This window comes from Myxocyprinus asiaticus, chromosome 45, assembly GCF_019703515.2.
Source record: "Myxocyprinus asiaticus isolate MX2 ecotype Aquarium Trade chromosome 45, UBuf_Myxa_2, whole genome shotgun sequence".
Lineage (NCBI taxonomy): Eukaryota > Metazoa > Chordata > Actinopteri > Cypriniformes > Catostomidae > Myxocyprinus > Myxocyprinus asiaticus.
The window spans coordinates 17,649,696-17,674,665 of record NC_059388.1 but is presented as its reverse complement, the minus strand read 5'-3'; the positions used below and the strand labels follow the sequence as shown (position 1 = coordinate 17,674,665).

The window sequence follows — 24,970 nt, the reverse complement described above, 5'->3', positions numbered from 1 at the left end:
CTGAGAGGAATAATCTTTCCAGAATGAAGATTAAACTCTGATTTCTGAGAGGCAATGATGGAGAAAACCAAGAGGAGTGAGAGACAGGCATTTGTGAGCACATTGTCAATTGAAAAATTAGGAAAAAACTGAAAGAGAGAAATACAGGGCAAGGATCTGTTTAGAGCAAAGATGGTGGACACAGAGTACTAAAAACGATGAAACGGCGTCAGCAACAGACAAACCATTTAGACTATTCCTCTTTCATACCTTTTTAAACCTTTTTTTTAGGTTGCTCTTGTAAGAGTATAGAGTTATACAATGAAAGTTGATAGCAATGTCAGTCTTGGAAGGTTTTGATGAGAAATGTTTATATCAAAATCTCTGAACTTTAAATTGCAGATTGCTGACTTTGGTGTCTGAGCAAATCTGAGCACAGTTTGAGTTATTGTTGAAACTAATCTCTTCTGAAAGTCTAGAGGAGACAAATGAGATAACTAAGGTCGTTTCTCAGTATATAAATGAGAGGCAGGAGACTTATGCAAATGTCCATTTGTTCTCCATCTAATTTAATAGAGCACAACAGTGGCTGTCCATTTTCTCTTGATTCCAGAAGTATTTTTCTTATTCCTTTTTTTCCATTGGGATTTCATAAAATCCTTAATAAAAAGTTCTAAGTCATGAACCTAAACAATCTGCCCCAGATTTGAAAATCTGACAAAAATTAAGAGCTAGAAGAATGTGTACTCACCATCTTTCATGAGGGAATGAACTACAATGCCATGAAACATTGCAAATGACATTATCGAATTAAAAACAATGGGAAAATATAAAACTATTGACAAAGTTGTTTATTAAAAGTACAGATTCAATATAATTTAAGTTTATTGCTAAATATTTAGATATGTTTGAGAGTGTAGGGAGACCGAATTGAATGAGTCATTCAGACTATTAGAACAGGCCCAGCGGTTGTTGCTGGTCTCATTTGCCACAATTCTCTGATTAGTGGATCATTTCCCTTCAGGATCATTGTGTAGTTCTTCACCAGAAATTCCACTATTAAATTTTTTTTTTTTTTAAATGAATAAAAAAAAGAAAAAGCGGACTGATGGCCTCAACAGAAGCATATACCATCGATTAACAACCTCAAGGCAGGTTTGTCTATAAATGTTTACAAGTTATCATTAAAAATCTATTCACCTATGGAGAACTGAGTAGGAGTTTTACTTCTGGAACCCGACTGTTGCACTCTATTGATTTCTAGGGGAAACAACTGAGATATTTAATCTGTTATGTGATTTTTCTTCCCTATGGGCAAGAGAGAGGAGACAAAAGATAGACAGAATGATCAAGAAAGAGACAAAAAGCAATGTACTAGGATAGAAAGTGCAAGAGAGGCAGGAATTGCTTTTTCCTTGCTTGCTGTCTGGTAAAATGTTTATGACTAAACTGCTGACTGTTATAATGCTTTGGCAGCACCATGAAGTCCCGTCATCACAGAAATGTGTAAACAGTTTCAGTAAACCATGTCCTAACCAGTCGTGACCTAACAAATAATGTGTTTGTCCACACTGAAAATGAAAATGCAATGCGAAAGAACAGAATTTCAGCCAATCATGAGAACATGTTTGACGTTTGCTATACAGTTATATGGACAAATTAGATTTTACTGTGTGCATGTTGGAAATATCGTATTGATGAGGTCCAAGCACATGAGTGACCATGCAAAGTTGTATTTACTATTGGGACACTCAAAATTCTTGATACAGAATTCTACATACCCGAGTTGCGAAGTTGGGAGGGCCGTGTCGTCATGAAAGATGGTGGAAAGTAATGATTTTACAAAGTATTTCAATTTCAATGCTTTATTTAAATAATATTAATTTGTTGTATATGAAAGACCTTATCGTCAACTAATGTAAAGCAAATGACTCACCCTTCGTTGTTTGTTTTATGCAAATTAAGAATTTGCTCGATACCAGGCATTAATAAATCATATATTGTAAAAGCATTGCAGGTGAATTCACTTATGCTTACTACCCAATCCAACAGAAAAAAAAAAAGAGCATTTCGCTCGTTCACTGTATATTTTTAGTTTGGCTTTTTCTGTACTTTGTTTCCAGCTTTAATGCACTTGAAGGCAGCAATAGAAATCAGGCAGCAGATAAACATCCTGTCGCTCGTTGCAACTGCTAAGGACAAAAACTCATATTTACACTAAAGAGATGGATTTAATGGCTTGTCACTTTGTTGCTTCGCTCCAGGTATAAGGACATTGAGTAAAACATTAAAGTCAACATGAAACAGCTTTCTCAAGCCATTTTACTTCCATATGATTTTGGGAATTGACTGGATTGTGACAAGTTCCATCAAGATGACAGGTGGTTATGGGGGAGGGGTACAAAATAATGCTGGTTTCACATATCCTCTGTGAACAGGGCGTAAGCAGCGCATTTTCGTTTCGGCGCCCGTACTAACAGATTACACCCTTCACATTGCAAGCGTGAGTCACAAGGTGAAGCGTTCCAGATGTGGCAGTGAGCGGATAGTTTAGACGTCGAACCTATTTTTGTCACGCGGCTCACACTGAACTTAGCAGCTCTAGGTGAAGTAGAAAACTAAAATAGGGTCATTTCTGAGGTGAAAAAAGGTCTTGCTGGTCCCAACTGGAGCTAATCTTAACTGACCGATATTGTCAAGATTAAACACTCCCTGATGCTATACAATAAACTCTGCATATCTGTCAGCAATTTTGATTCACTGTTAGTGTGGTGATGTCCATCCAAAATACAGAGCAGCACTCAAAACTGCCTCAAAATCTCCTAACAGCACCCTTCATTTAATCAGCACAATCTTCAATACCTTCAGAAAAATCTTCTTTATCATTTTGTCTGGATTCAAAGATTGGCAATGCAAGTGATGAGAATTGTAAAGAGACCAGTGGAGATGATATGCTTGTGTTTATCATGTCTTCAGATCGCCAGTGCACAGAGAATATTCATCTACCATGGAGAAGAGTTCTGATGACTGGGACCTTAGAAATAAGTGTGTGTGTGTGTGTGTGTATAAGAGATTTTAGCCTTATAGTGAAGAGGCATTTTCACTGCTCTTCAAAACTACTGGAGCGACACTGCATAGTCTGAGGGATAAATTTAAAATGGAGGGTAGAATGAGGGAGGGGAAAGAGATATAAAAGAGTGAGAGGCTACGCTTCAGAATGGAAACGTGCTTTCACTCTCAAATTTTCTCATTCTTTGCAGCGTCTGCTGTCTTAATCTCTTTTCTTCCATCTCTCTACATTAAAAGAGCTATCCATTTTATGAAACAATGCCTTATCTGACTATAAACACCACATACAGGACAGTGGTTCTCAACTGGTGACCGTAGGTCTGTTTGGATTGGACAGAAGGAAAAAAAAATGCTAAGTACAAATAATAAAATGCAACTAACCATATGGACATGCATTGCTGCGATATCAAAATAAATAGGCTTTTAAAGGTAGGAACAAAAAAATCGGGTTTTTTTTGTTGACATCAAAGGCTGTGTCCAATCTAACTATGACATTTTGGTGCAAAATCATATGTTGATTGGTCAGAGTTACCCAAATTAGATACCACCATGAACAGGTTGCATGACATGCCCTCATCCTTGAAAAACCAACAATGCAAGGTGAAGAAAAATTTGACCCAGGCAACATTAAAGGTTATGTTTGGTACTGTGTTGCATTGCAATTTGATGTCCAATGAAAGCAAAACTGGCTCCTGAAGCAAAACCCGGTGAGTTATAAGAGACAAGCAACATTTTATAATTAGATGATAATAGGACACAGTCTGAAGTGGTTTAAGGTTTGAGTAGTTTATTCTTTAAAGCAGATCAGGGGCTCAGACCTGATGCCTCTTGTGTGACAAGTCAAAACAAAGAAACTAGAATATGAACATTACACACAAAAACACAATGAATATCTTGAACATGTGTCTAATGCAATAGATGAGTGGTGGAAGGTGGTGATGGGTTAGCAGGGTGGATCTTAGGCATGATGGTTAGATAAGTAACATTCAATCTGTGTTTCTCAGCCAGACTGACCAAATCAAGAACAAACTAGAATTTCAAAGCCACCAGTTCCGTGGTTCTTGGACTAGACTGGTATAGTATCGCCAATGCAGGGTATTCTAGTTGGGTTCTATTTACTGTGAGCTGTCCTTGGAGAACCAAGACGAAATACTTGCTGGTCCACCTACGATCACCGCTGCTTACTTTGCTGGACTACATGGTTCTGATTCTGTTCTGTCCATTTCAGAAAGTGATACCAATTTCCCATTTCTGGAGGAAGGGGAAATGACAGGAGGGAGGGAGGGAGTAAGGGTAAAGTGAAGGGAAAAGGTAGAGGAAAAAGGAACAGGTTCAAGGGTGTCTAGCTTTCTTTTTACTGATGTTTCTGGTTCAGTACTTGCTCCAGTGCATCAGGTGTGTCTCTGGATGGTGTCTTTCCTTAGCAACAGTCGATAAACGGTGAGATCAAGGATACAAACAGGTCTCCCTTGCTTCCTGCTAGGAGACTTAACCCCCAGTCCTCAACTTTTCCTAGTCAAAAAGAAGACAGAATATGTATTAGAAGCAGCGAAATATGCAATGCGATGTATCTACAGTACAGCATCTGCATACAAATATACAAAAAAAAAAAAGAGTAAAAAAAAAAAAGAAAAAAGGATGGAGTGAATAGTCCATGCATGTGTGCACGTGGTGAATGGAAAAGTGAGAAAGAACGAGTAACAGAAAGAGATGCGAATAAGGAACCATGCGGCAAACCACAGTGGAAGCAAAAAGCCTCAACACACCCAAACATAAACATACGGCTCTTTCTTCCTGTCAATACACATCTCACACAGGCTACTGCACCCGATAACAGGAAATAGAATCCCAAGAGAGATATTGAAGAGGAGAAGTTGGGAAAAAGAGAGAGAAAGAGTACAGAAGAGAGTGAGAGGAAGAGACACAAGCGTTACTGTCTGCCAAGAAAAAAAAAGAAAGGATGAAGAGGTGCAAGAGAAAAGGCCGCATTGGATTTGTCCTTATTTGAATTTACATTAAAGGGGTCATGCCTTGATTAATCAAATTTTCCTTGATATTTTGACATATAAGAGGTCATTCTACTCTAAAAAAAATAAAATAAAAAAAAAAGAAAAATAAAAACTTAATCCCCAATGCAATTAAAGCATTTATTGAAACCAACCTGCAAAAATGCCTCATTCTCTTCTTCCGTGACTTCCCTATGTAACTAGGCCCCCCTGGAACTCAGTTCGTAAACAGAGAGAGAGAGAGAGAGAGAGAGAGAGAGAGAGAGAGAGAGAGAGAGGGGCAGATAGGCCTAGTGTGGCTTAACTATTACTGAACACTAAAGGGGACCCATTTTGACTATTTTAAATTATTTTTGTGCATAAACAAGCACTAAACAGATGTCTTTGACCATTGTCATGTATCTCACGCCACTTTTAAAAGACAGTGTCAAGTTACAACTCTGAAAAGGAGACCTCATTCTGTTTCATTCAGCTGTGTCTTGATGTTTTGAGCACAAACGTATACTAGACGCATACTTGTGGCCATCTGTGTTATTTTTAATTGTAGGTGTATGTAAACACGCACTAGATGAATGTGCGTTCTAGTGTGGATAAGAGGCAATGTGCGCCTCAGCGCAGGATGTTACTGTATGTTTGAGCGTCTTGTTTCATCATGCTTTGGACTATGTATGTGCATTTTCTTTGGCTCATATCAGTGTGGATTGCTTGTGAACCAGTCATAATACGATTAAAGCTTTGCAAAGGAACTGTTATTGAAGGATGGGGCAGTAAAATCACTACTGGACCCGATCGCAAAACCGCAAGTAAACAGTTTCATTCATGAATATATAAAATGTCACGACTCTTTGATAGTTTATGGTGCTGCTATGCTTGAGTCAACAGTTTAATATATTCGGATGGAATGTGTTGGATGTGCGTTATGTGTAAACCCTGAAATTTAGTTTTATAATATTGTGGAGCTTGTTCATTCTCTTCTGATTGAGTTTCAAATATGGCTGTATTCGAGGGGTTGCACGATGTTAGCCAATCAGAAAAGCGGGCATTTACTTTGAAGTTTAAAGGAGGTGCTGAGGCCAAAACTGAGTGTGTCAGACAGAGGGCCAAGAGACAGGGGGAAATTATCATATATTACTAAATGATGACTGTTTTGGTGCAAAACACTTTACTAATATTATAAGTGGACCTCAGGGAAGATAATACAATATATGTATATATATATATATATATATATATATATATATATATATATATATATATATATTTATATATATATATATAAAAATTATATATACATGACCCCTTTAAGTAGGGATGAGTCAAAATAGTCCACTCATCGTCCAACAATCAACTGGTTGATTAGTGAGATTGACTAATTTATCAAGATCTTTTCTCACATTTTGATATTTTCAGTGGGGGTGCTTTAACTGGCGTGGTTGTCTTTGCCCACTGCGTCTGGTATTTTTATTTTAGCTTCTTCAGAATTGTGTTTTTAAAATGCCATAAGTTTGCCCAACCTTTAAAAACGTGTCTCAAGACCCCTGCATTCCAACTGCTCCATTACAAAGCGATCCGTTTTTGAATGCAAGAACGAGGCCATGTCCAAAATAATATGCTTTATTACATTAATAAACACATTAATAAAACACATTAATTGTGCTACGTTTATGCCTCTTATCCACACTAGAATGGTTTTTCCTCCATCGCTTTTCAAAAATGTTCTCCATCATCACATCCTTTGGAAAACGATAACGTTAGGAAACTGAAAATTGAGATTTGAAACAAAAATGGATTAGTGTGTAAGTGGCCTGAGTCTCAAGTAAACAACCTCAAAGAATCATGTCTAAACGGGGTACACCCGAAAACTAGCCTAATTATACAGGGCTTCCTTACAACCGATTAGCTGACTAGTTATTTCGGCAACTCACTTACTAGTCGATTTTGAAAATATGTAGTTTTGCACACCTCTAATTTTAAGGTTCTGTAATAAGGCAATGCTTTTTAAGTATCTCTCTCACACACTCAAAGATTGTGAAAAAGCTTAAAGCTATGAGTGCTGTATCATATTGATAAAAATAAGCTCTAGAAACACTCAAACAGGTGGTGGCATTTGTCCCAAATCTCTGAAGGACACAGGTTGCATTTCGGGACAAACAGATGCTGTAGTCCCAAACTCGAGCTGCTCTTTCCAAAAGAGTGGAAGAGAGTTGAGAAGGGGGGGATATTCTCTATTAAGAAAAAGAACGAGCGAATGTAAGACTGTCGGCGATAAAGTAGTATTCATGGTGCTTTTAGAGGAAGAGGGTGTGCACTTTATCTCTGCGCTCAAGGCACTATCGGCTTGAGGTTGTACTGCAGTCACTGCTTCACAAAGTGATGGAAGAAGCAGAAGAAGGTCACAGCCAAATATTATCAGTCCAGCAAAGATAAACCAGAGTAATTACATTCACAAAGCCTCAGCCATGACCAATCACTGTCCTTACCCTCTGTGCTAGTCAGGGCGTATCAGAGCTATGGCAACCACTGATTAGAGCCACTCTATCTAGATGGTTACCATAAAAGTTGTTTATACAAATACACATGGTGCTCAGTGCCAGACCTTCTTCTTTGAAAATGACAAGGATCAGTTCCAAAGAAACTTCCAGATCCAGACAAACAAGGACTGCCCAACAAATCTGACAATGTGATAATGGACAAGTGGCAGAAAACGGCAAGGGTGATAGATGCTGCAGTCTTTAAAAAATACAGAAGACTGAAGGAGAACCTTGAAAGTTTGTGCAGGTCAAAGCCAAGGTTGTTCTGGTTGTGATAGGGGCTCTCGGAGGTGGAAGAATCGCTTGTGCAGATCACAAGACAAAATGATCTAAAGACCTCAGTTGACATCTTAGGAGGAACAGATATGTTTTTTGAAATGCTATTCAGTGGTGTTGCTGCTAAACCAGTTCTTTTAATGAATCGTCAAAAAGACTCACAAGTTATTGATGGGACTCAGTCTAACAAATCGAGCAGTTACTGAATTAACATCAGACTCGCGCATTCTCAAAAGCGTTGTTGCGATAAATGGTATGTCATGAAAAACAGCATTTCTTGGTTTAAGATGTAAAACAGAATTCTGTTGGAAACTGCAGCAAATCCTTAAGCTCCCACTACTCTGGTAGAGGACCGGAGAAAGAGAGAACATCAAAAGTTGTTTTCAATTTTGAAAGAAATTAAAATAAGAAAAGAAAACCTATATATATATATATATATATATATATATATATATATATATATATACACACACACACACATATAAATATTTATGGTTTGTCTCGATTCTTTATGCAAGGCTGCGCAGCAACAGCCCTCCACCTCTCTCTCACACACACACCACATAAGCGGTTTAGCTGTTTTGTTATCCTGCTTCTATTTTTTTGGTGTTCCTCTGTGACTAATAAAATGTTATTACACAGGTAACCTGTGTTCCTCACAGCAGAGTCAATAAAATCATAAAATACATCACACCATCATAAGAATACATATAACATTTACAAGACAATAACATAAGGACAGGCCTGTTCACATTAACATGCATATACAGTACAAGCATAAAAACATTAGAAATGCTAAAAAAATTACAGGTAACTTTGGCGCATATAAAAAAAATGAATAAAACATATCTTTATTTACATGATGTATTTCTTAAGTGCTGCAGAATTCACAGCACTGCTTTAATACTAATACCCCAGAGGGCAAAACTCATTCTCTCTCACCCTCGCTCCCAAAACTGTGCCGATGTAAAAAATCTAATGGAAAGACCCATCTGAATATAAATTGTGTTTGTGTGGAATTGCTAGAGTGTGCTGAAGAGATTTTTCAGAGAGGACCGGTTGAATCCTGCCCATTTCGGTCATCGCATTGCGGGATCAAGATCGGGGACTGCTGCAGCTGAGGACTGTGGGACAGCGCTATTTAAATGACACATCCCCGTTCCTACTTACTTCATTTAACACACACTTACGCCCAGACCAAGAACAGCAGCTGCCAGCTGGTATTATGGAAATGACTCTTTCGTCTGAGCCTGCAATTTAGAGTGAACTTACTGGTGCCTGTAGCCAAGCGGAAAGAGAAAACACTAGGCAGAAGTTTCGATTTGCAAATAGAGGTCTCAGTCAGGGAGGCAGAGTGTGTGTTATTAGAGGGCCTGGAGAGGATGGCAGGGCTGATTCACGTGGCCTTAATTCTGTGAGCGGTGGATGCTAATTCATATGCTGGAGTTTCTGGGAAATGGTAGAACACATGTACAAACACACACACAAATCCTAGAACATACTAGACTGTTATCTCAATGCACAGCACTGGCTCTATGGGGAAGAGTTATTTTTGAATTACATGTAGGTGGGTCACATCTGCACAGGCTCAAACTTGTTTTTAGCAAGAACAAAACCAAATGAACAATAAAATAAGGATATTTTATTGAACAATAAAATAAGGAAAAGGCATATTTTCTTTAGGTCAAATGGAGTAACCCTAAGAAATATTATTGATATTAGTTTTTTTAATAATAATAATTATTTTAAAAAATGTGTCGTTTTCTAAATGACGACATCCCAGAATGCCCCCTAACTATAGCTAAGCACGACTCACACACAGTCACCTGTTTAGCATTGTTGACACACTGCAAGTAGAGTGAAGCGATGTTGGAGCAGAGCAGAGTCTTTCCGGCGTTTTCCCTGTAGCACTTGAGAATCTGACCCTGAAGGTTGGTGCACACTGGACTAATTTCATATCGCCTGAGAGAAAGAGAAGGAGAAGGAAAGAAACATTCGGGAAAGATAAATTCAGTAAATGAAAGTGGTCATCCATCATAATTACATTTTTCATTTTTAATAAACTGGTCCTGTGGCAGTGACAAAGAGTGTTAAATGACGTTCTTGCTGTGTTTTCTCAAGTAAATATCAGATCAATCACTAATCAATAGCACAACTGATTTGTGCAGAATTAGTTTGCAGGATAATTGCACGTCGAAATAGCACAGGTGTAATGAGGTGCTTCTTCACGACATCAGCTGTAGAGGCCTTCAACAGTCTAATGACCACGCAAGACCCCACCACACACATTTACTTTGGTACAGTAGCTAAATGAGAAAATGCCACACCAACCATTGTTTTGTTATAAAGCTAATTATATATACTACTGACTAACCCAAAAAGAAATGTTTGAAAACAGGGATGGGACAATATATCGAATTTCGTGGCATAACTCAATAATTCAAAATTTGCAACATTGTTTTCCGTCCATGTGATCATAAATAACATGACCCGTCAAACATCATAATCTCTCTATCGCTTGATTTTACCCCTACTGCGCTTTTTTCTACACTGTTTACAGGGTTCACACAAGGTTCTTGAAGTGCTTGAATTTAGCTTTTAGAAATGTAAGTACTGGAATACCTGGAAAATTGCCTTGTTTTGATGAAAAGTGCTTGTGATTAAAGCGGACTGTTTCCTCCGTGTAATGTGTGTCCATCAAAGATGAGGCGCACTCCACTTTCAATTAATAATGTGTCTTAATATCCTTTCTGTTCTTTACAGTCAGATAAAAAAGCAAAAAGAAACATAAATTTTAATCTCACACAGCATGGATGAAACTGGGAGATTACCGTTGATGTTCGCTGAACTGGAACACTGTGAGCCGCCTGTTGAACCCTTAAAGTGACAGTAACCTTTTTAGCATTTCTTATACAAATGAATGTAAACTCAGTGTTATTATTGTAAATTGTACACATTATTTTAAACAGTGATAGCTCATATTATTATATCTACAATTTCATGATATAATATAATTAATATAATGTAGATTTTTTTTTTTTTTTTACAGTTACATTTTGATTATAATTATGATGACAAACAAATGTTATTTTTTGTAAATAACATGCACTCAACTCGAGAGTTCTTTTTCAAAACATATTCACAAACAACCCCAAAATATCCCAACCCTGACAGCATAGATTTTCCTGACCGTCTGCCTGCTGGAGTTTGGAGACCTTGTAGATCACTATCAACAATGTATCCATCACTTAAGGTCACAAAAATACCAAAATTCAAATACCAAATATAATTTTCTAAGAAACAGGGGTACAAGCATTCTCTGAGGACAAACTGGGTGAACAAGGGTGGGCTAAAGAAGACCACCTGCTTCTCATGAAATCTGAGACCCAGGGTGTCTCAAAAAGGCATGACATCACCTCAGTCCACAAGGGATTAGAACACACACACACACACACACACACACACACACACACACACACACATGTTGGTGCGGCTATCCTTATGAGGACTCTCCATAGACATAATGATTTTTATACTGTACAAACTATAGATTCAATCCCCTAACTCTACCCCTAAACCTAACCCTCACAAAAAAACTTTCTGCATTTTTACATTTTCAAAAAACATCGTTTAGTATGTTTTTTAGGTGATTTGAATTATGGGGACACTAGATACGTCCTCATAAACCACATTTATAGCATAATACCCTTGTAATTACCAGTTTGTAACCTAAAACAAATGTCATCGTAAACCACCCAAACCCACTCACACACACACACACACACACACACACACACACAAAACTCTTCCATTTGACAAGGGTGACCTTTGGGACAGCAAAAAGCAAAGAAAGGATTGGGGCAGGAGGGAGATGCTATCCTGTTCTATTCAGACAGACACTCTTTTTAGATCAGACGTGGTTTAATCCGCGATGTCATTCATATTAGTGAGCTGCTCTGAAGGGCAGATGAATGAAAGAGTGAATGGGCGACTGCTGTCAGTCATGGCCACTCGCCCATCTAAACTCTTTGGGTCCCGGAAGGACTAGGGATTCACCCTCTCTCTTTTCTTATCCTTCTCTTTCTATCTCTCCATCCCTTCCTCAATCCGTCTACTCAAATACACACAGCTGCTGTCTATCAAACATTATCCTCCCTTCTAGACTGCCATGAGGGAAAACAGACAGAAAGAACCCAAAATAAATGCACATTAGAGTACTTCACTGGTGATAGAAAAGTACATAATTTTAAAGCTGGGAAACATCCATCCAACAAAGAGTGCTGAAACATCCATGTTATAAAATTGTGTACCATTGACCCATTTGTTTCATATTGTGTGGGTTTGCTTCTAGTTAAATGAAATAAACTCTTAAATTCATAAATTAAAAAGAAAATAAAGCGACAGCTTTGGTCTTGCATTTGTCACAAACTCCTCTTCCAAAGTGGGTTGTAGATAATGTTAGCCCAAAACATATTTAATACATACTTTGAAGATCTACAGGGTACTGTATGCAATCAGCACATATAGTTTGTGTTTAAAGTAAATGTTAGTTTTGAGCAAAATTAATTACTTTAAAATTCATTATTACTTAACTTTTAACTTTACATATTTCAAATGCTTTGGCTGCTTCAGCCTCACATTCGTTGTAATTTTATTACAATTCGAAACCCAAAAGAAAACAGTCACAACTTCTCCATTGAGCAAGTGGTTGTAGACAATTTTAGCCTAAAAAACAAGCACAGAAGCATACTTTGAAAGTCCAGGTCTCTTTGATGTACTATTTGGGATGATTTAGGACATACTATTCCTAATTTCACATATTAAAGGATGGACAATGGGCAATTTGAGATGAAGTTATTTGGGAAACAAAGGAAACAGAATGACCAAGTAATAAAACAACAGACATAAACTCTAGTTCTGCTTTACAAACACATCATGTGACGTTTTAACCTGCAACTGCATTACGGGTAAAATATCTTTATACCAGTAAAGCTGAATGCCAACTTTACCATCAATCTCTTTCTACTATTCTCTATCCACTCTACAATCCACAGATGTCAAAAAGGAGGACAGCTCTTTCATATCATACGCATGTATGTATATATTTATTTATGTTTGTGTGCAAATCCCTCCGTCCTACTGCATAGGCTTTTGGCAGAAGAGACGTAGCTGTGGGTCATAAATCACTGCATGCAGCCGTTCGGATGAATGTGACACAGAGGGCTGAGAGAGACACACAGATATGAGATGCTTTATCACAGGAGGAAAGTGAAGAACAAGAGAAAGAATGAAAGAGAGAGAGAGAGAGAGAGAGAGAGAGAGAGAGAGTAACAAAAAGAAGGGCAAAGTCACTAAACAGCTGAACCTCTTTTGCACATGGTATTTCAGTGAAAAAATCAGTCTAACTGAATAACCACCTGCAATCAAACTTTAGTATTTACATTTAATTGATTGTTATTATTTTCAGCACAAACGTACCTCCTATGAAAATTAGGCTTATTATATATTATGCCTTATTCACAAAAGTCAGTGCTATTTACCTGCCGCAAATAAGGGACCGAATACTTCTTGTGATAATAAAAAGCTAGCTGTCTCGTGATGCATTTTTAAAAGTAACATTAATTTTTTTTGACACAGCTGCTTAAAAATGCAGCGCATTTTCATGCTCAAGACATTAAAAAAAAAACAACAACAAAAAAAAAACTGTGAAACGTGGCCCAATGGTCAAAGTCATCCGTCTAGTGCATGTTTACATAGAAAAACAATGAAAAAACTCAGGAGGATGCAAAAATATGTTTATTGTGAACCGCCCCTAATACCTCACTATTACTGCACATGGTAAACAGAATTATTAAAAATATTAACCGGGAATATATTCAAAAACATGGAGTAGTCAAGCACATTTTTGACATTTAAAAGAGACAATTCAGGTTCCTGGACTGGAATGGAGAAGTAATGCTGTAATGTTCCAGTAAAATATGCCAGATTGTGGTAGTCAGCAGTTACCTGATTTGCATAATTCCTTTAGTAAATATGGGACAACTAAACAATGTTATCAGTGGGCACAATTCTTTATTAGCGAATTCTGCCCAGTTTATTGCATACATTGCTATTAGGGGTGGGATGATTCGCTCTGACAATAATTTGATTAGATTACGATTCTCTACCTAACAAATACGATGCATCATGAAATCTGAAACCAGTAATTACAGATAAAATGTCATGTGCAGGCAGATATGATCCAGGTTTTAATCGAGCAGGCTCAGCAGGGTCATAGAATGAAAAACTGTCTATTAGTAGCATGTAAGGCGGTAACACGGGATGTGGTAACCGTGAGTTCTCTATTCATTTTGGAATAGGAAAAGAGGCACCAGGTGGCTACATGGAGGCGCCTCTGCTTGTCAAGCTCATTCATGAGAATTCAATCGCATTTTCATGCAGGACTGTTTGCGGCACACACAAAACAATTTTTTTGCTTTTTGCGGCTGCCACGTATCATTGACCAATCACAGGTGACTGTAATAATCAGATTACTTCCCCATCAGAACAGTCTGAAATTTCCCCCTATTCTGTGACATTCACTATACAGAAATTAATTAACGACTGAGTGTTTTCGTTCACATCCTATGTCTGCCCACCAGTCACATTTATTTAAGCCAAGATCTATTCATGGTTAAACTGTTTTTTTGGAGAACTGAAACATTTTATGGAGTTACAAAATCAATATTAACATAACATACGTTGGCGGCCAAACGTTTGGAATAATGTTCAGAATGTACAGAAGGAAATTGGTACTTTAACTCACCAAAGTGTACAAAACAGCACCATCACTATTTGAAAAAAGTAATATTTTATCAAATCTTGACAGGCCCTATTTCAAGCAGCCATCACTCCAACACCTTATCCTTGAGTAATCATGCTAAATTGCTAATTTGGTACTAGAAAATCACTTGCCATTATATCAAACACAGCTGAAAGCTATTTGGTTCGTTAAATGAAGCTTAACATTGTCTTTGTGTTTGTTTTTGAGCTGCCACAGTATGCAATAGACTGGCATGTCTTAAGGTCAATATTAGGTCAAAAATGGCAAAAGAGAAACAGCTTTCTCTAGAAACTCATCATTCAATCATTGTTTTGAGGAATGAAGGCTATACAATGCTTGAAAATGCCAAAAAACTGAAGATTTCATACAAAGGTGTACACTACAGTCTTCAAAGACAAAGGACAACTGGCTCTAACAAGGACAGAAAGAGATGTGGAAGGCCAGATGTACAACTAAACAAAAGGATAAGTACATCAGAGTCTCTAGTTTGAGAAATAGATGTCTCATATGTCCTCAGCTGACAGCTTCATTGAGTTCTACCCACTCAACACCAGTTTCATGTAGGACAGTAAAGAGAAGACTCAGGGGTGCAGGCCTTATGGGAAGAATTGCAAAGAAAAAGACACTTTTGAAACAGAAAAACAAAAAGAAAAGGTTAGAGTGGGCAAAGAAACACAGACATTGGACAACAGATAATTGGAAAAGAGTGTTATGGATCTTAAACCAATTGAATATTTGTGGGATCAGTTAGACTGTAAGGTGCGTGAGAAGTGCCCGACAAGACAGCCACATCTATGTCAAGTGCTGCAGGAAGTGTGGGGTGAAATGTCACCTGAGTATCTGGACAAACTGACAGCTAGAATGCCAAGGATCTGCAAAGCTGACATTGCTGCACGTGGATGATTTTTTGATGTGAACTCTCTGAAGTAGTTTAAGTAGTTGAAGTAGTTTTTTTTTATTTTTTAAATTGTAATGGTAATTTCCATAAGAGCGAAATCTGTACATTATTCCAAACTTTTGGCCACCAGTGTATATCATAATCAGGGAAGAAGGCAACAACAATGAACTTACGTTAGGCAAATGGATGCAAACAGTTTGAATAATGACACAGAAAGCCGAAACCGGCAGTATCCATCCATCCATCCATTCATTCATTTTATCTTATCTTATGTAGATTCACGGTGTGAACTGGGCTGCATAAACCTTCTTTATTTCAAAGGGGGCTTTCTTTCCCTTTAATCTCACGTGCTCTGCTCCGTGTCTGTTGCGAGAAGGTTCATGTAATATGAGACGGATACATTGGGTATTAATATATAATGATAATCGATTCTTAAATTTCATAATCAATGCATCAACATTTCTTTGACAGATCAAGCACCGCAATGCACTGATGCATTTTCCCAACCTTAATAGCCATAGCTCCTGAATAAAAGAGTAAAAAAAGATGAGGGGGAAAAGGAATTTAACAAAAAGGAGAAAAGAACGATTGAATTAAGAAGAAAACACAAAGGGGAAATATAGGAAAACAGAGACTGGGCAGAGATGTATAGAGAACTAAGGGGCAGGACATAGAGACTGTGTTGTAAATTATCTCATGGTCTGCAACTTTCCTTTTAACCTACACTAGCACATAAAGGACTTCTTGTTGGTGTTCTGGTCTGTAGGGGATTTACTGGTTAAAATTGTCCAGGTGTAGTAGTGCATGGAAGAACGGCTCTCCTCTGAGCAGAATAAGACCGCAGAGCCCAGACAAAAGACACAAAGGCGCCCTTCCCATGTTCCATTCAGATTATTAAAATACCACCACACATTTCTCAAACAGTCTTAATTGTCTCAAATCAAGACTTATGAAATATCGGCTCGTCTGCGCTGTGTCTAGTGTTTTACAGTCAGCCTGGATGAACTGGCATCTCACTCTTAATAGACATGTGACTATCTGTCATCATTTACAAGCACTCCCAGTCTGGTGGGGTTAAGAGGTTAAGCATCCACATATGAAAAATACACATGTATGTTCATTTAAAAGCTGACGGGCCGTGTGACAGCCAGACAGAAATAAATACAAATGAAGCAGTTACGATGAAAAATGACAAGCGGTCATTTTCATCGTTTTTAAAATTGGATACATCAGTTCCACTGAGGCAAAAGAGGAGCCGCGGGCTCCGATACAAACTCGCACCATCCCATTACCTGCTGGAATGGAAGGGAAAAGGAAGAATTAGAAAAAGGGAGAGATTTTTGGACAGCAGAGATGAGCTGAGGTCAGATACGAGGGTGAGAAAGGCAAGCAAAAGCAAAACAAAAAAGATGAAGAGGTGGGAAGGAAGATTGGAGGATGATATATAGGTAATCCCACTGCAGTAAAGATGTAGCCGAGGTAAGAGTGGTCTGGCTGGAGTCTGGAGAGACACTTTTGAGCTTATGAGGGTTAGATAACCTGTGGTAGCACTGGCCATAACTTTAAGTGTGTGTGTTTAAAGGATCTCCTCTTGTCCCTGAACTTGAGTAAAAAGACCATTTACCCTGTGTTGATATTCTTTACTGTTATGTCTTCTATTGACCTCTTTTAAAACAGAGTTCTTAGCTTAAATATTATGGCTGGTCTACTGGAGTTCTTATATTTCCCTGTAATAGCTATAATTGTGTTCTTTGAGACAGATCAAGCTGTGTTTCAATAGGCAGTCACACTTCATGGCCTTTTAAGAGGAGTAATTTCTCTTAAAGAGCAGCTTATTATAGACTGAGTTCTTGCTGTGCATGATGAAGTTTTCCAAGGAGACATGAGCAGTAACACATTCAATACATATTTGATGGACCACAATCTTGCAGTCTAAAGCCCAAAGTATACTTCGATTTTGACGCGAACGCTCAGCGTCTGCCTACAGTCGAACACAAGCCTCTCAAAATATACTCCATATTACCATGCGTGCAATCATGGGCAGTTTCAAAATGTGTGCTACGACTGCTATAAGACTATTACTCTTTAGGAGTTTAGACTCATAAAGAGGTCTTTATAGTGCTTCAGACTCGAGTTATACAAATGCAGGTATCTCCTGAACTCCTCATACACGCGCTCTTGACGAGCTCTTGACTCACATACATTGTTGTTTTTACCTTTGTCTCCTGTTGTTTAGTGGCGATTATATCTTCTTCTAGTGCTTCTTCGTGAAAGCAACGGCTCAATTGTGAGTGTTACCAACTTGTGGACCCACCAATTCTATACTAATAGCATCTGAAATGTATCAGAGCGCAAATGATTACACAATGCTGTGTAATGCACAATGATTAAATATGTTGCATTCTCACCATTGCCACAAGGTTCAATATAGTGTGCATTAGCGACTTACTCTGCGGTCTGTTTTATCTTCAACGTCAACTCATGCCACGCCAGTTTGAAGAGAATCTTGCTGAGAAAGTTAAAGTTAGTTAAACTGTCGACAAATCCGGTTTAATGGCACAGACATTTGAAGGCAAATCCATCACCCCATTGAGTCCTGAGAGTTGTTACCGCCACAGAAATGCAAAAAAAAACATGTTAAGTACTGTATGTATAAAGGGACTGCGCACTTGCAAATGCACTGGCTATGCATTCACGTCTGCGTTTGCAATCTTATGACGAGTACGTTTCTGGCCAACAAACAGATTAAATGATATCCGATATCCGTCCACAGTCTCAGTTAAAACATTCATGACTGACAGACAGTTAGTCATGTGATTTAATGGACTCCATTAGAACACTAATTCCAACAAGTGCTCTTTGACCCAAAAAGGGCCAGGTAATGGGAGTAAAACAAAACTGGGTGAGCGAGACATCTAAACCCATTAAGAGGAAAAGATAGCAGGACCTAGGAGAGGTCAATTCAGGGAACCTCTTAGGTGTCATCTCCCTGTCTCCTAATATGTGAAACAGAATACAGCAACCCCCCAGGGACACATGACAAACACACAGAGTGCATGCTTACACATAGCAACACAGGGATAAGGTAAAGGTCAACGCTGACAGGTGGCTGTAGGCAACATCACACTCTTCTTCTCAAGTATTTATCTGTAATTCATCCAACATCCATGGTTACACAGTTTGACAGAATGTGTGTGTGTGCACATGATTTGGTCACAAGATTTTGGTGTGCATGCTTGTGAAATACACATACTGTGACACACCTACAGTTGAAGTCAGAAGTTTACATACACCTTAGCCAAATACATTTAAACTCAGTTTTTCACAATTCCTGGCATTTAATCGTAGAAAACATTCCCTGTCTTAGGTCAGTTAGGATCACTACTTTAAGAATGTGAAATGTCAGAATAATAGTAGAAAGAATGATTTATTTCAGCTTTTATTTCTTTCATCACATTCCCAGTGGGTCAGAAGTTTACATACACTTTGTTAGTATGTGGCAGCATTGCCTTTAAATTGTTTAACTTGGGTCAAACGTTTTGGGTAGCCTTTCACAAGTTTCTCAAATTAAGTTGCTGGAATTTTGGCCCATTCCTTCAGACAGAACTGGTGTAACTGAGTCAGGTTTGTAGGCCTCCTTGCTCCCACACTCTTTTCAGTTCTGCCCACAGTTTTTCTATCGGATTGAGGTCAGGGCTTTGTGATGACCACTCCAATACCTTGACTTAGTTGTCCTTAAGCCACTTTGCCACAACTTTGGAGGTATGCTTGGGGTCACTGTCCATTTGGAAGACCCTTTTACGACCAAGCTTTAACTTCCTGGCTGATGTCTTGAGATGTTGCTTCAATATATCCACATAATTTTCCTTCCTCATGATCGCATCTATTTTGTGAAGTACACCAGTCCCTCCTGCATCAAAACACCCCAAAACATGATGCTGCCACCCCCATGCTTCACGGTTGGGATGGTGTTCTTCGGCTTGCAAGCCTCACCCTTTTTTCTTCAAACATAACGATGATCATTATGACCAAACAGTTACATTTTTGTTTCATCAGACCAGAGGACATTTCTCCAAAAAGTAAGATCTTTGTCCCCATGTGCACTTGCAAACTGTAATATGGCTTTTTTATGGCCGTTTTGGAGCAGTGGCATCTTCCTTGCTGAGCAGCCTTTCAGGTTATGTCGATAAAGGACTCATTTTACTGTCGATATAGATACTTGTCTACCTGTTTCATCCAGCATCTTCACAAGGTCCTTTGCTGTTGTTCTGGGATTGATTTGCACTTTTCACACCAAACTATGTTCATCTCTAGGAGACAGAATGCGTCTCCTTCCTGAGCGGTACAATGAATACGTGGTCCCATGGTGTTTATACTCGCGTACTATTGTTTGTACAGATGAAAGTGGTACTTTCAGGCGTTTGGAAATTGCTCCCAAGGATGAATCAGACTTGTGGAGGTCCACAATTGTTTTCTGTGGTCTTGGCTGATTTCTTTTGATTTTCCTATGATGTCAAGCAAAGAGACACTGTGTATGAAGGTAAACCTTAAAATACATCCACAGGTACACCTCCAATTGACTCCAATTAGCCTATCAGAAGCTAAATTAGGCATGACATACTTTTCTGGAATTTTCCAAGCTGCTTAAAGGCACAGTTAACTTGGTGTATGTAAACTTTTGACCCACTGGAATTGTGATAGTCAATTAAAAGTGAAACAATATGTCTGTAAACAATTGTTGGAAAAATTACTCGTGTCATGTACAAAGTAGATTTGCCAAAACTATAGTTTGCTAATATGAAATGTGTGGAGTGGTTAAAAAATGAGTTTTAATGACTTCAACCTAAGTGTTTGTAAACTTCTGACTTCAACTGTATGTAGCAACAAGATTTACCTAAGTAGGACATATTCCTGGATCAACATTCCTATTATAGGATCATAGCCTTAACCTTATCCTTACCCCTAAAATCAGAGGGCAATGATTGGCTGATAAAAAATAAAAAAAGCTGCTCCAGGCCATTACACTAACTCTAAACTCCTAATCCCAACCCATAACTTCCAACCCCAATTCCAAAATCCAACCCATATTTCAAATCCTGACCCCTCCAGTCTCTAACACAGAATCCTACTCTTGAACCCAACCACTTCATTTAACCTTGATCTTAACCCTAGTCCCCAACTTTCTATCCTAAATCCTTAAAACCTTAATCCTCTCCCATACTACTAACCTCAAACCCTGAACCATTTTCCTAGTCTAGACTTCCCAACCGAAATCCTGATCCTACAGAGTAACCACTAGGGATGCTCAGATCGATCAGCCACCAGTCGCTATCGGCTGATATTTCCTTTCTATGACTCAATTGGTGGTCTCATAATTTAGCTGTCTCACAAACTAATCGACCATGTCACAAATGACGCACAGCTCCTTTAAGACTTCAGCATCACTGTCATGTAATCACAAGTGTGAAAACTTGAAAAATTTTGCAATACAACAAATTTTGATTCTAGAAGTTTCAGAAAGAGTCTGTTTACAATTTGTGGGCATACACTGGTGGCCAAAAGTTTGGAATAATGTACAGATTTTGCTCTTATGGAAAGAAATTGGTCAATGTATAGTCAGGACATTAATAACATGAAACATTACTATTACAATTTGGAGATCCTTGGCATTCTAGCTGTCAGTTTGTCTAGATCCTCAGGTGATATTTCACCTCACGCTTCCTGTAGCACTTGCCATAGATGTGGCTGTCTTGTCGGGCACTTCTCACCCATCTTACAGTCTAGCTGATCCCACAAAAGCTCAAGTGGGTTAAGATCCATAACACTATTTTCCAATTATCTGTTGTCCAATGTCTGTGTTTCTTTGCCCACTCTAACCTTTTCTTTTTGTTTTTCTGTTTCAAAAGTGGCTTTTTCTTTGCAGTTCTTCCCATAATGCCTGTACCCCTGAGTCTTCTCTTTACTGTTGTACATGAAACTGAGGTTGAGCGGGTAGAATTCAATGAAGCTGTCAGCTGAGGACATGTGAAGCATCTATTTCTCAAACTAGAGACTCTGATGTACTTATCCTCTTGTTTAGTTGTACATCTGGCCTTCCACATCTCTTTCTGTCCTTGTTAGAGCCAGTTGTCCTTTGTCTTTGAAGACTGTAGTGTACAACTTTGTATGAAATCTTCCGTTTTTTGGCAGTTTCAAGCATTGTATAGCCTTCATTCCTCAAAACAATGATTGACTGACGAGTTTCTAGAGAAAGCGGTTTCTTTTATGCCATTTTTGACCTAATATTGACCTTAAGACATGCCAGTCTGTTACATACTGTGGCAACTCAAAAACAAACACAAAGACAATGTTAAGCTTCATTTAATGAACCAAATAGCTTTCAACTGTGTCTGATATATTGGAGAATGATTTTCTAGTACCAAATTAGCAATTTAGCATGATAACTCAAGGATAAGGTGTTGGAGTGATGGCTGCTGGAAATGGGGCCTGTCTAGATTTTATCAAAAATTACTTTTTTCAAATAGTGATGGTGCTGTTTTTTACATCAGTAATGTCCTGACTATACTTTGTGATCAGTTGAATTCCACTTTGATAAATTAAAGTACCAATTTCCTTCCGAAAGAGCAAAAACTGTACATTATTCCAAACTTTTGGCCGGCAGTGTACATCTTAAAGTATTTTTTGCATTTTAATTAAGTTGGATTATTTTAATTATTTTAATATTTCTTATTTTAAATTCATTTTAAGTCATATTGAGGCCCCCTTGGAAGTGTGCTGAAGCCCCCTAGTGGGTCCCAGACCCTGGTTGAGAACCACTGCTGTAAGCTATTTTTTCATGGAAAGGTATGCAAAAAAAAAACAATTCTACTCCCTGAAAGATATTAATGAAATAAATGTCATGAGATATCTCACATGTCTTTGTGACAGCTTTAGACTCTGTAAACAGCAAACAAAATGTGTCTCCGGGCCACGGACGATGACGCTGTCTGCCTGTCAATCATTTCTCGCGTTCTCATAATATTGTAGTTGCAGCGAATTATTGAGGCTTATTTCCATTTTTATGCCATGCTGCTCATAACAGTTGTCAGTTGAGGGCGCCATTTTGCTGCTGTTGTTTTTGACAACCGTTTCTGCTCAATATCAGTCTAAAAGCTCATTTGGTATCCTTGGAGTGTGGGTTTTGGAAAGGGGGCATGGCTAATCCAACAGCTCAGCTTGTGGGAATTCTAGAACGGCTAAAATCTCTTACGGCACTTTAAATGCTGATGTTTCTGCTGGATTCAGTGCTTTAATAACATCATTATTTTAAATTAAGACTTCGAACTGACTTCAAATGGTTCTTGCATGCACTCATTGTGGCAATACTGTGGCTGGGTGAGCAAAAAATTTTATAACTTAACACTGTATACTCTGGGCATTCTGAAATAAATCTGGCCAACAGTAATCATGCATATATAAGATCATTATATATTATTGCTTGTGTACTGAAACCAACGATAGACAACACACACAAGCTTTACACATAACAAACACGCCCAAAGCTGCAGCTCTCTATTGTTATGAGCGTCAGTTTCCACCGGGCATTGGTCGAATAATAAAGCGGGTTTAAGATTAGGTATAATTCGGACATCTTTATTAAATAACTCCTGAGCAATCTGCATTAACAGTAGCACCTTTCAGTCCGCAAACATGCGCTCTTCCTTCATTCTCCTTTCATGTCTTGTAGGTGTATGTTTCCCACATTAAAGCTCCAGTGGAAACAAGTGAAAGATGAACTACTATTACCAAAATCCAACAAAATTAAAATGCAAGGAACTTATTTATAAATCTATTATAAATAATAATTATATATAAAATATTAAGATACTATAATATAGATTATTAAATATGAATAAATAAAAATATAAATAATTAAATAATTAATAATAATAATTAAATGAAATTGTGACAATTAATAAATGACCAAAAATATCACATTAAGTTTAATTGCACCTTTGGGTTATGGGTTCAGCCTCAGTTTGACACTAAGCATCATTCTTTATAGGGCTATCTATCCTAATATGGAGAATATTTTACACTTGTTTTAAAGGCTCATTAAAAAACTTTCATTTGTGTTAACTTTAAACATTGAAATTTCTACTTTTAAATGAACCAATTCAAATCCAAAACAAATATTTTCTGATTACGTAATGCGTATGAAACTCATGAGAGGTACAGCTTTTCCGTCTCAGCTCATTAGCGCTGGTCCAGTCATGCCCATTCGCGGAGCCCGCTATTCATACAGTAATGATCTGAAGCCCCCATCCATGCTGTGAAAATAGAATCAGGCTTCATCAGATTCATCGATTTTCTATCACTTTGGAATGAAGGCACACTACACACACAATGAAGCTCTACAGATGATCCTGAACAGTGAGGAAGAATTCAAATTTCATCAGAAGAAGATCGAGACTGATGAAAAATGCTTGCATTTCAAATATCGACTTGATCCAGCGGAGGATATAATTTCTGATGAGTAAGTCATTTATTCATTGTTTATGTATTGTGTGATACAACGGGGCAAATGGCTCTGCAGGTTAAAATGCTCCTTTTATTTTATTTTCTCCCAAAGCACTAAATAGCATAATTTTTATTCCATATTACTGTTTATATTATTCCAATATATTATTCCAATCACAATGGGGTTTTACTTGTTCATACAATACTTGAGAGGTATTGAAATGTCAAATATGATTGAAATGAACAAGAAATGGTGCTCCTTTCCGAACGTCTTATTTTGAACAAGCATTACCTTCATTTGTTACTCTAAATGCATCTTGCTGTCTCAAACATATCTGCAATATCTGACAAATTATACCATATAACTATTTCCCTAATAATTACATGATTTCACGAAAAATAAATAAAAAAATATTGCTATTAATAGTTATGTTAATTATGTTGCCAATAAAATACAAAAAAGAAAAAGAAAAAAGAAAACATTCTTTCTTCAGTCTTCTCACAGTGTCATTCCACACTGATAGCCCCATTAGGGGGTGGGCCATTATCACCATAGTTGTGCAATACATCAATATTCATGGCCACTGACACTCCCTTGCATACAGCCTTTCTAAACAAAAGGTGACTTCCAAAAGTTAAATCAATTTATTGTTTGATGTGAATGAATGGACAGAATAGTTTTCACAATGTTGTAGCAAAGGCTCTGGTCTACAAAATTCAGCACTCAAAAGTCTTGTGATTTTTTTTTAGCATGTGTTTTATGGCCCTATTTCAGTGTCCTAACCAAGTTTAAACTCACATATTATTGTAGCACACTCTGTGCTGAAAACAGTGTAATGAGACTTTTGCAATTAATATGGCGTAAGTATGGTGTAAGTAACTGAAATAA

The 24,970-nt window shown here is 37.8% G+C and overlaps 1 protein-coding gene across 2 annotated transcripts in view; it reads right to left on the bottom strand.

The window, feature by feature from the left end:
• Nucleotides 1-3,818: 3,818 nt before the first annotated feature.
• Nucleotides 3,819-24,970, bottom strand: part of chchd3a (coiled-coil-helix-coiled-coil-helix domain containing 3a) — a 101,886-nt gene continuing 80,734 nt past the window's right edge. For both annotated transcript variants that reach the window (XM_051688301.1, XM_051688303.1), the window contains exons 7-8: nt 9,688-9,823; nt 3,819-4,560 (exon numbers count right to left, since the gene is read on the bottom strand). In XM_051688301.1, the coding sequence (XP_051544261.1) occupies nt 4,537-4,560; nt 9,688-9,823 (160 nt within the window). In that variant the 3' untranslated portion in view covers nt 3,819-4,536. The remainder of the gene's footprint in view (nt 4,561-9,687; nt 9,824-24,970) is intronic.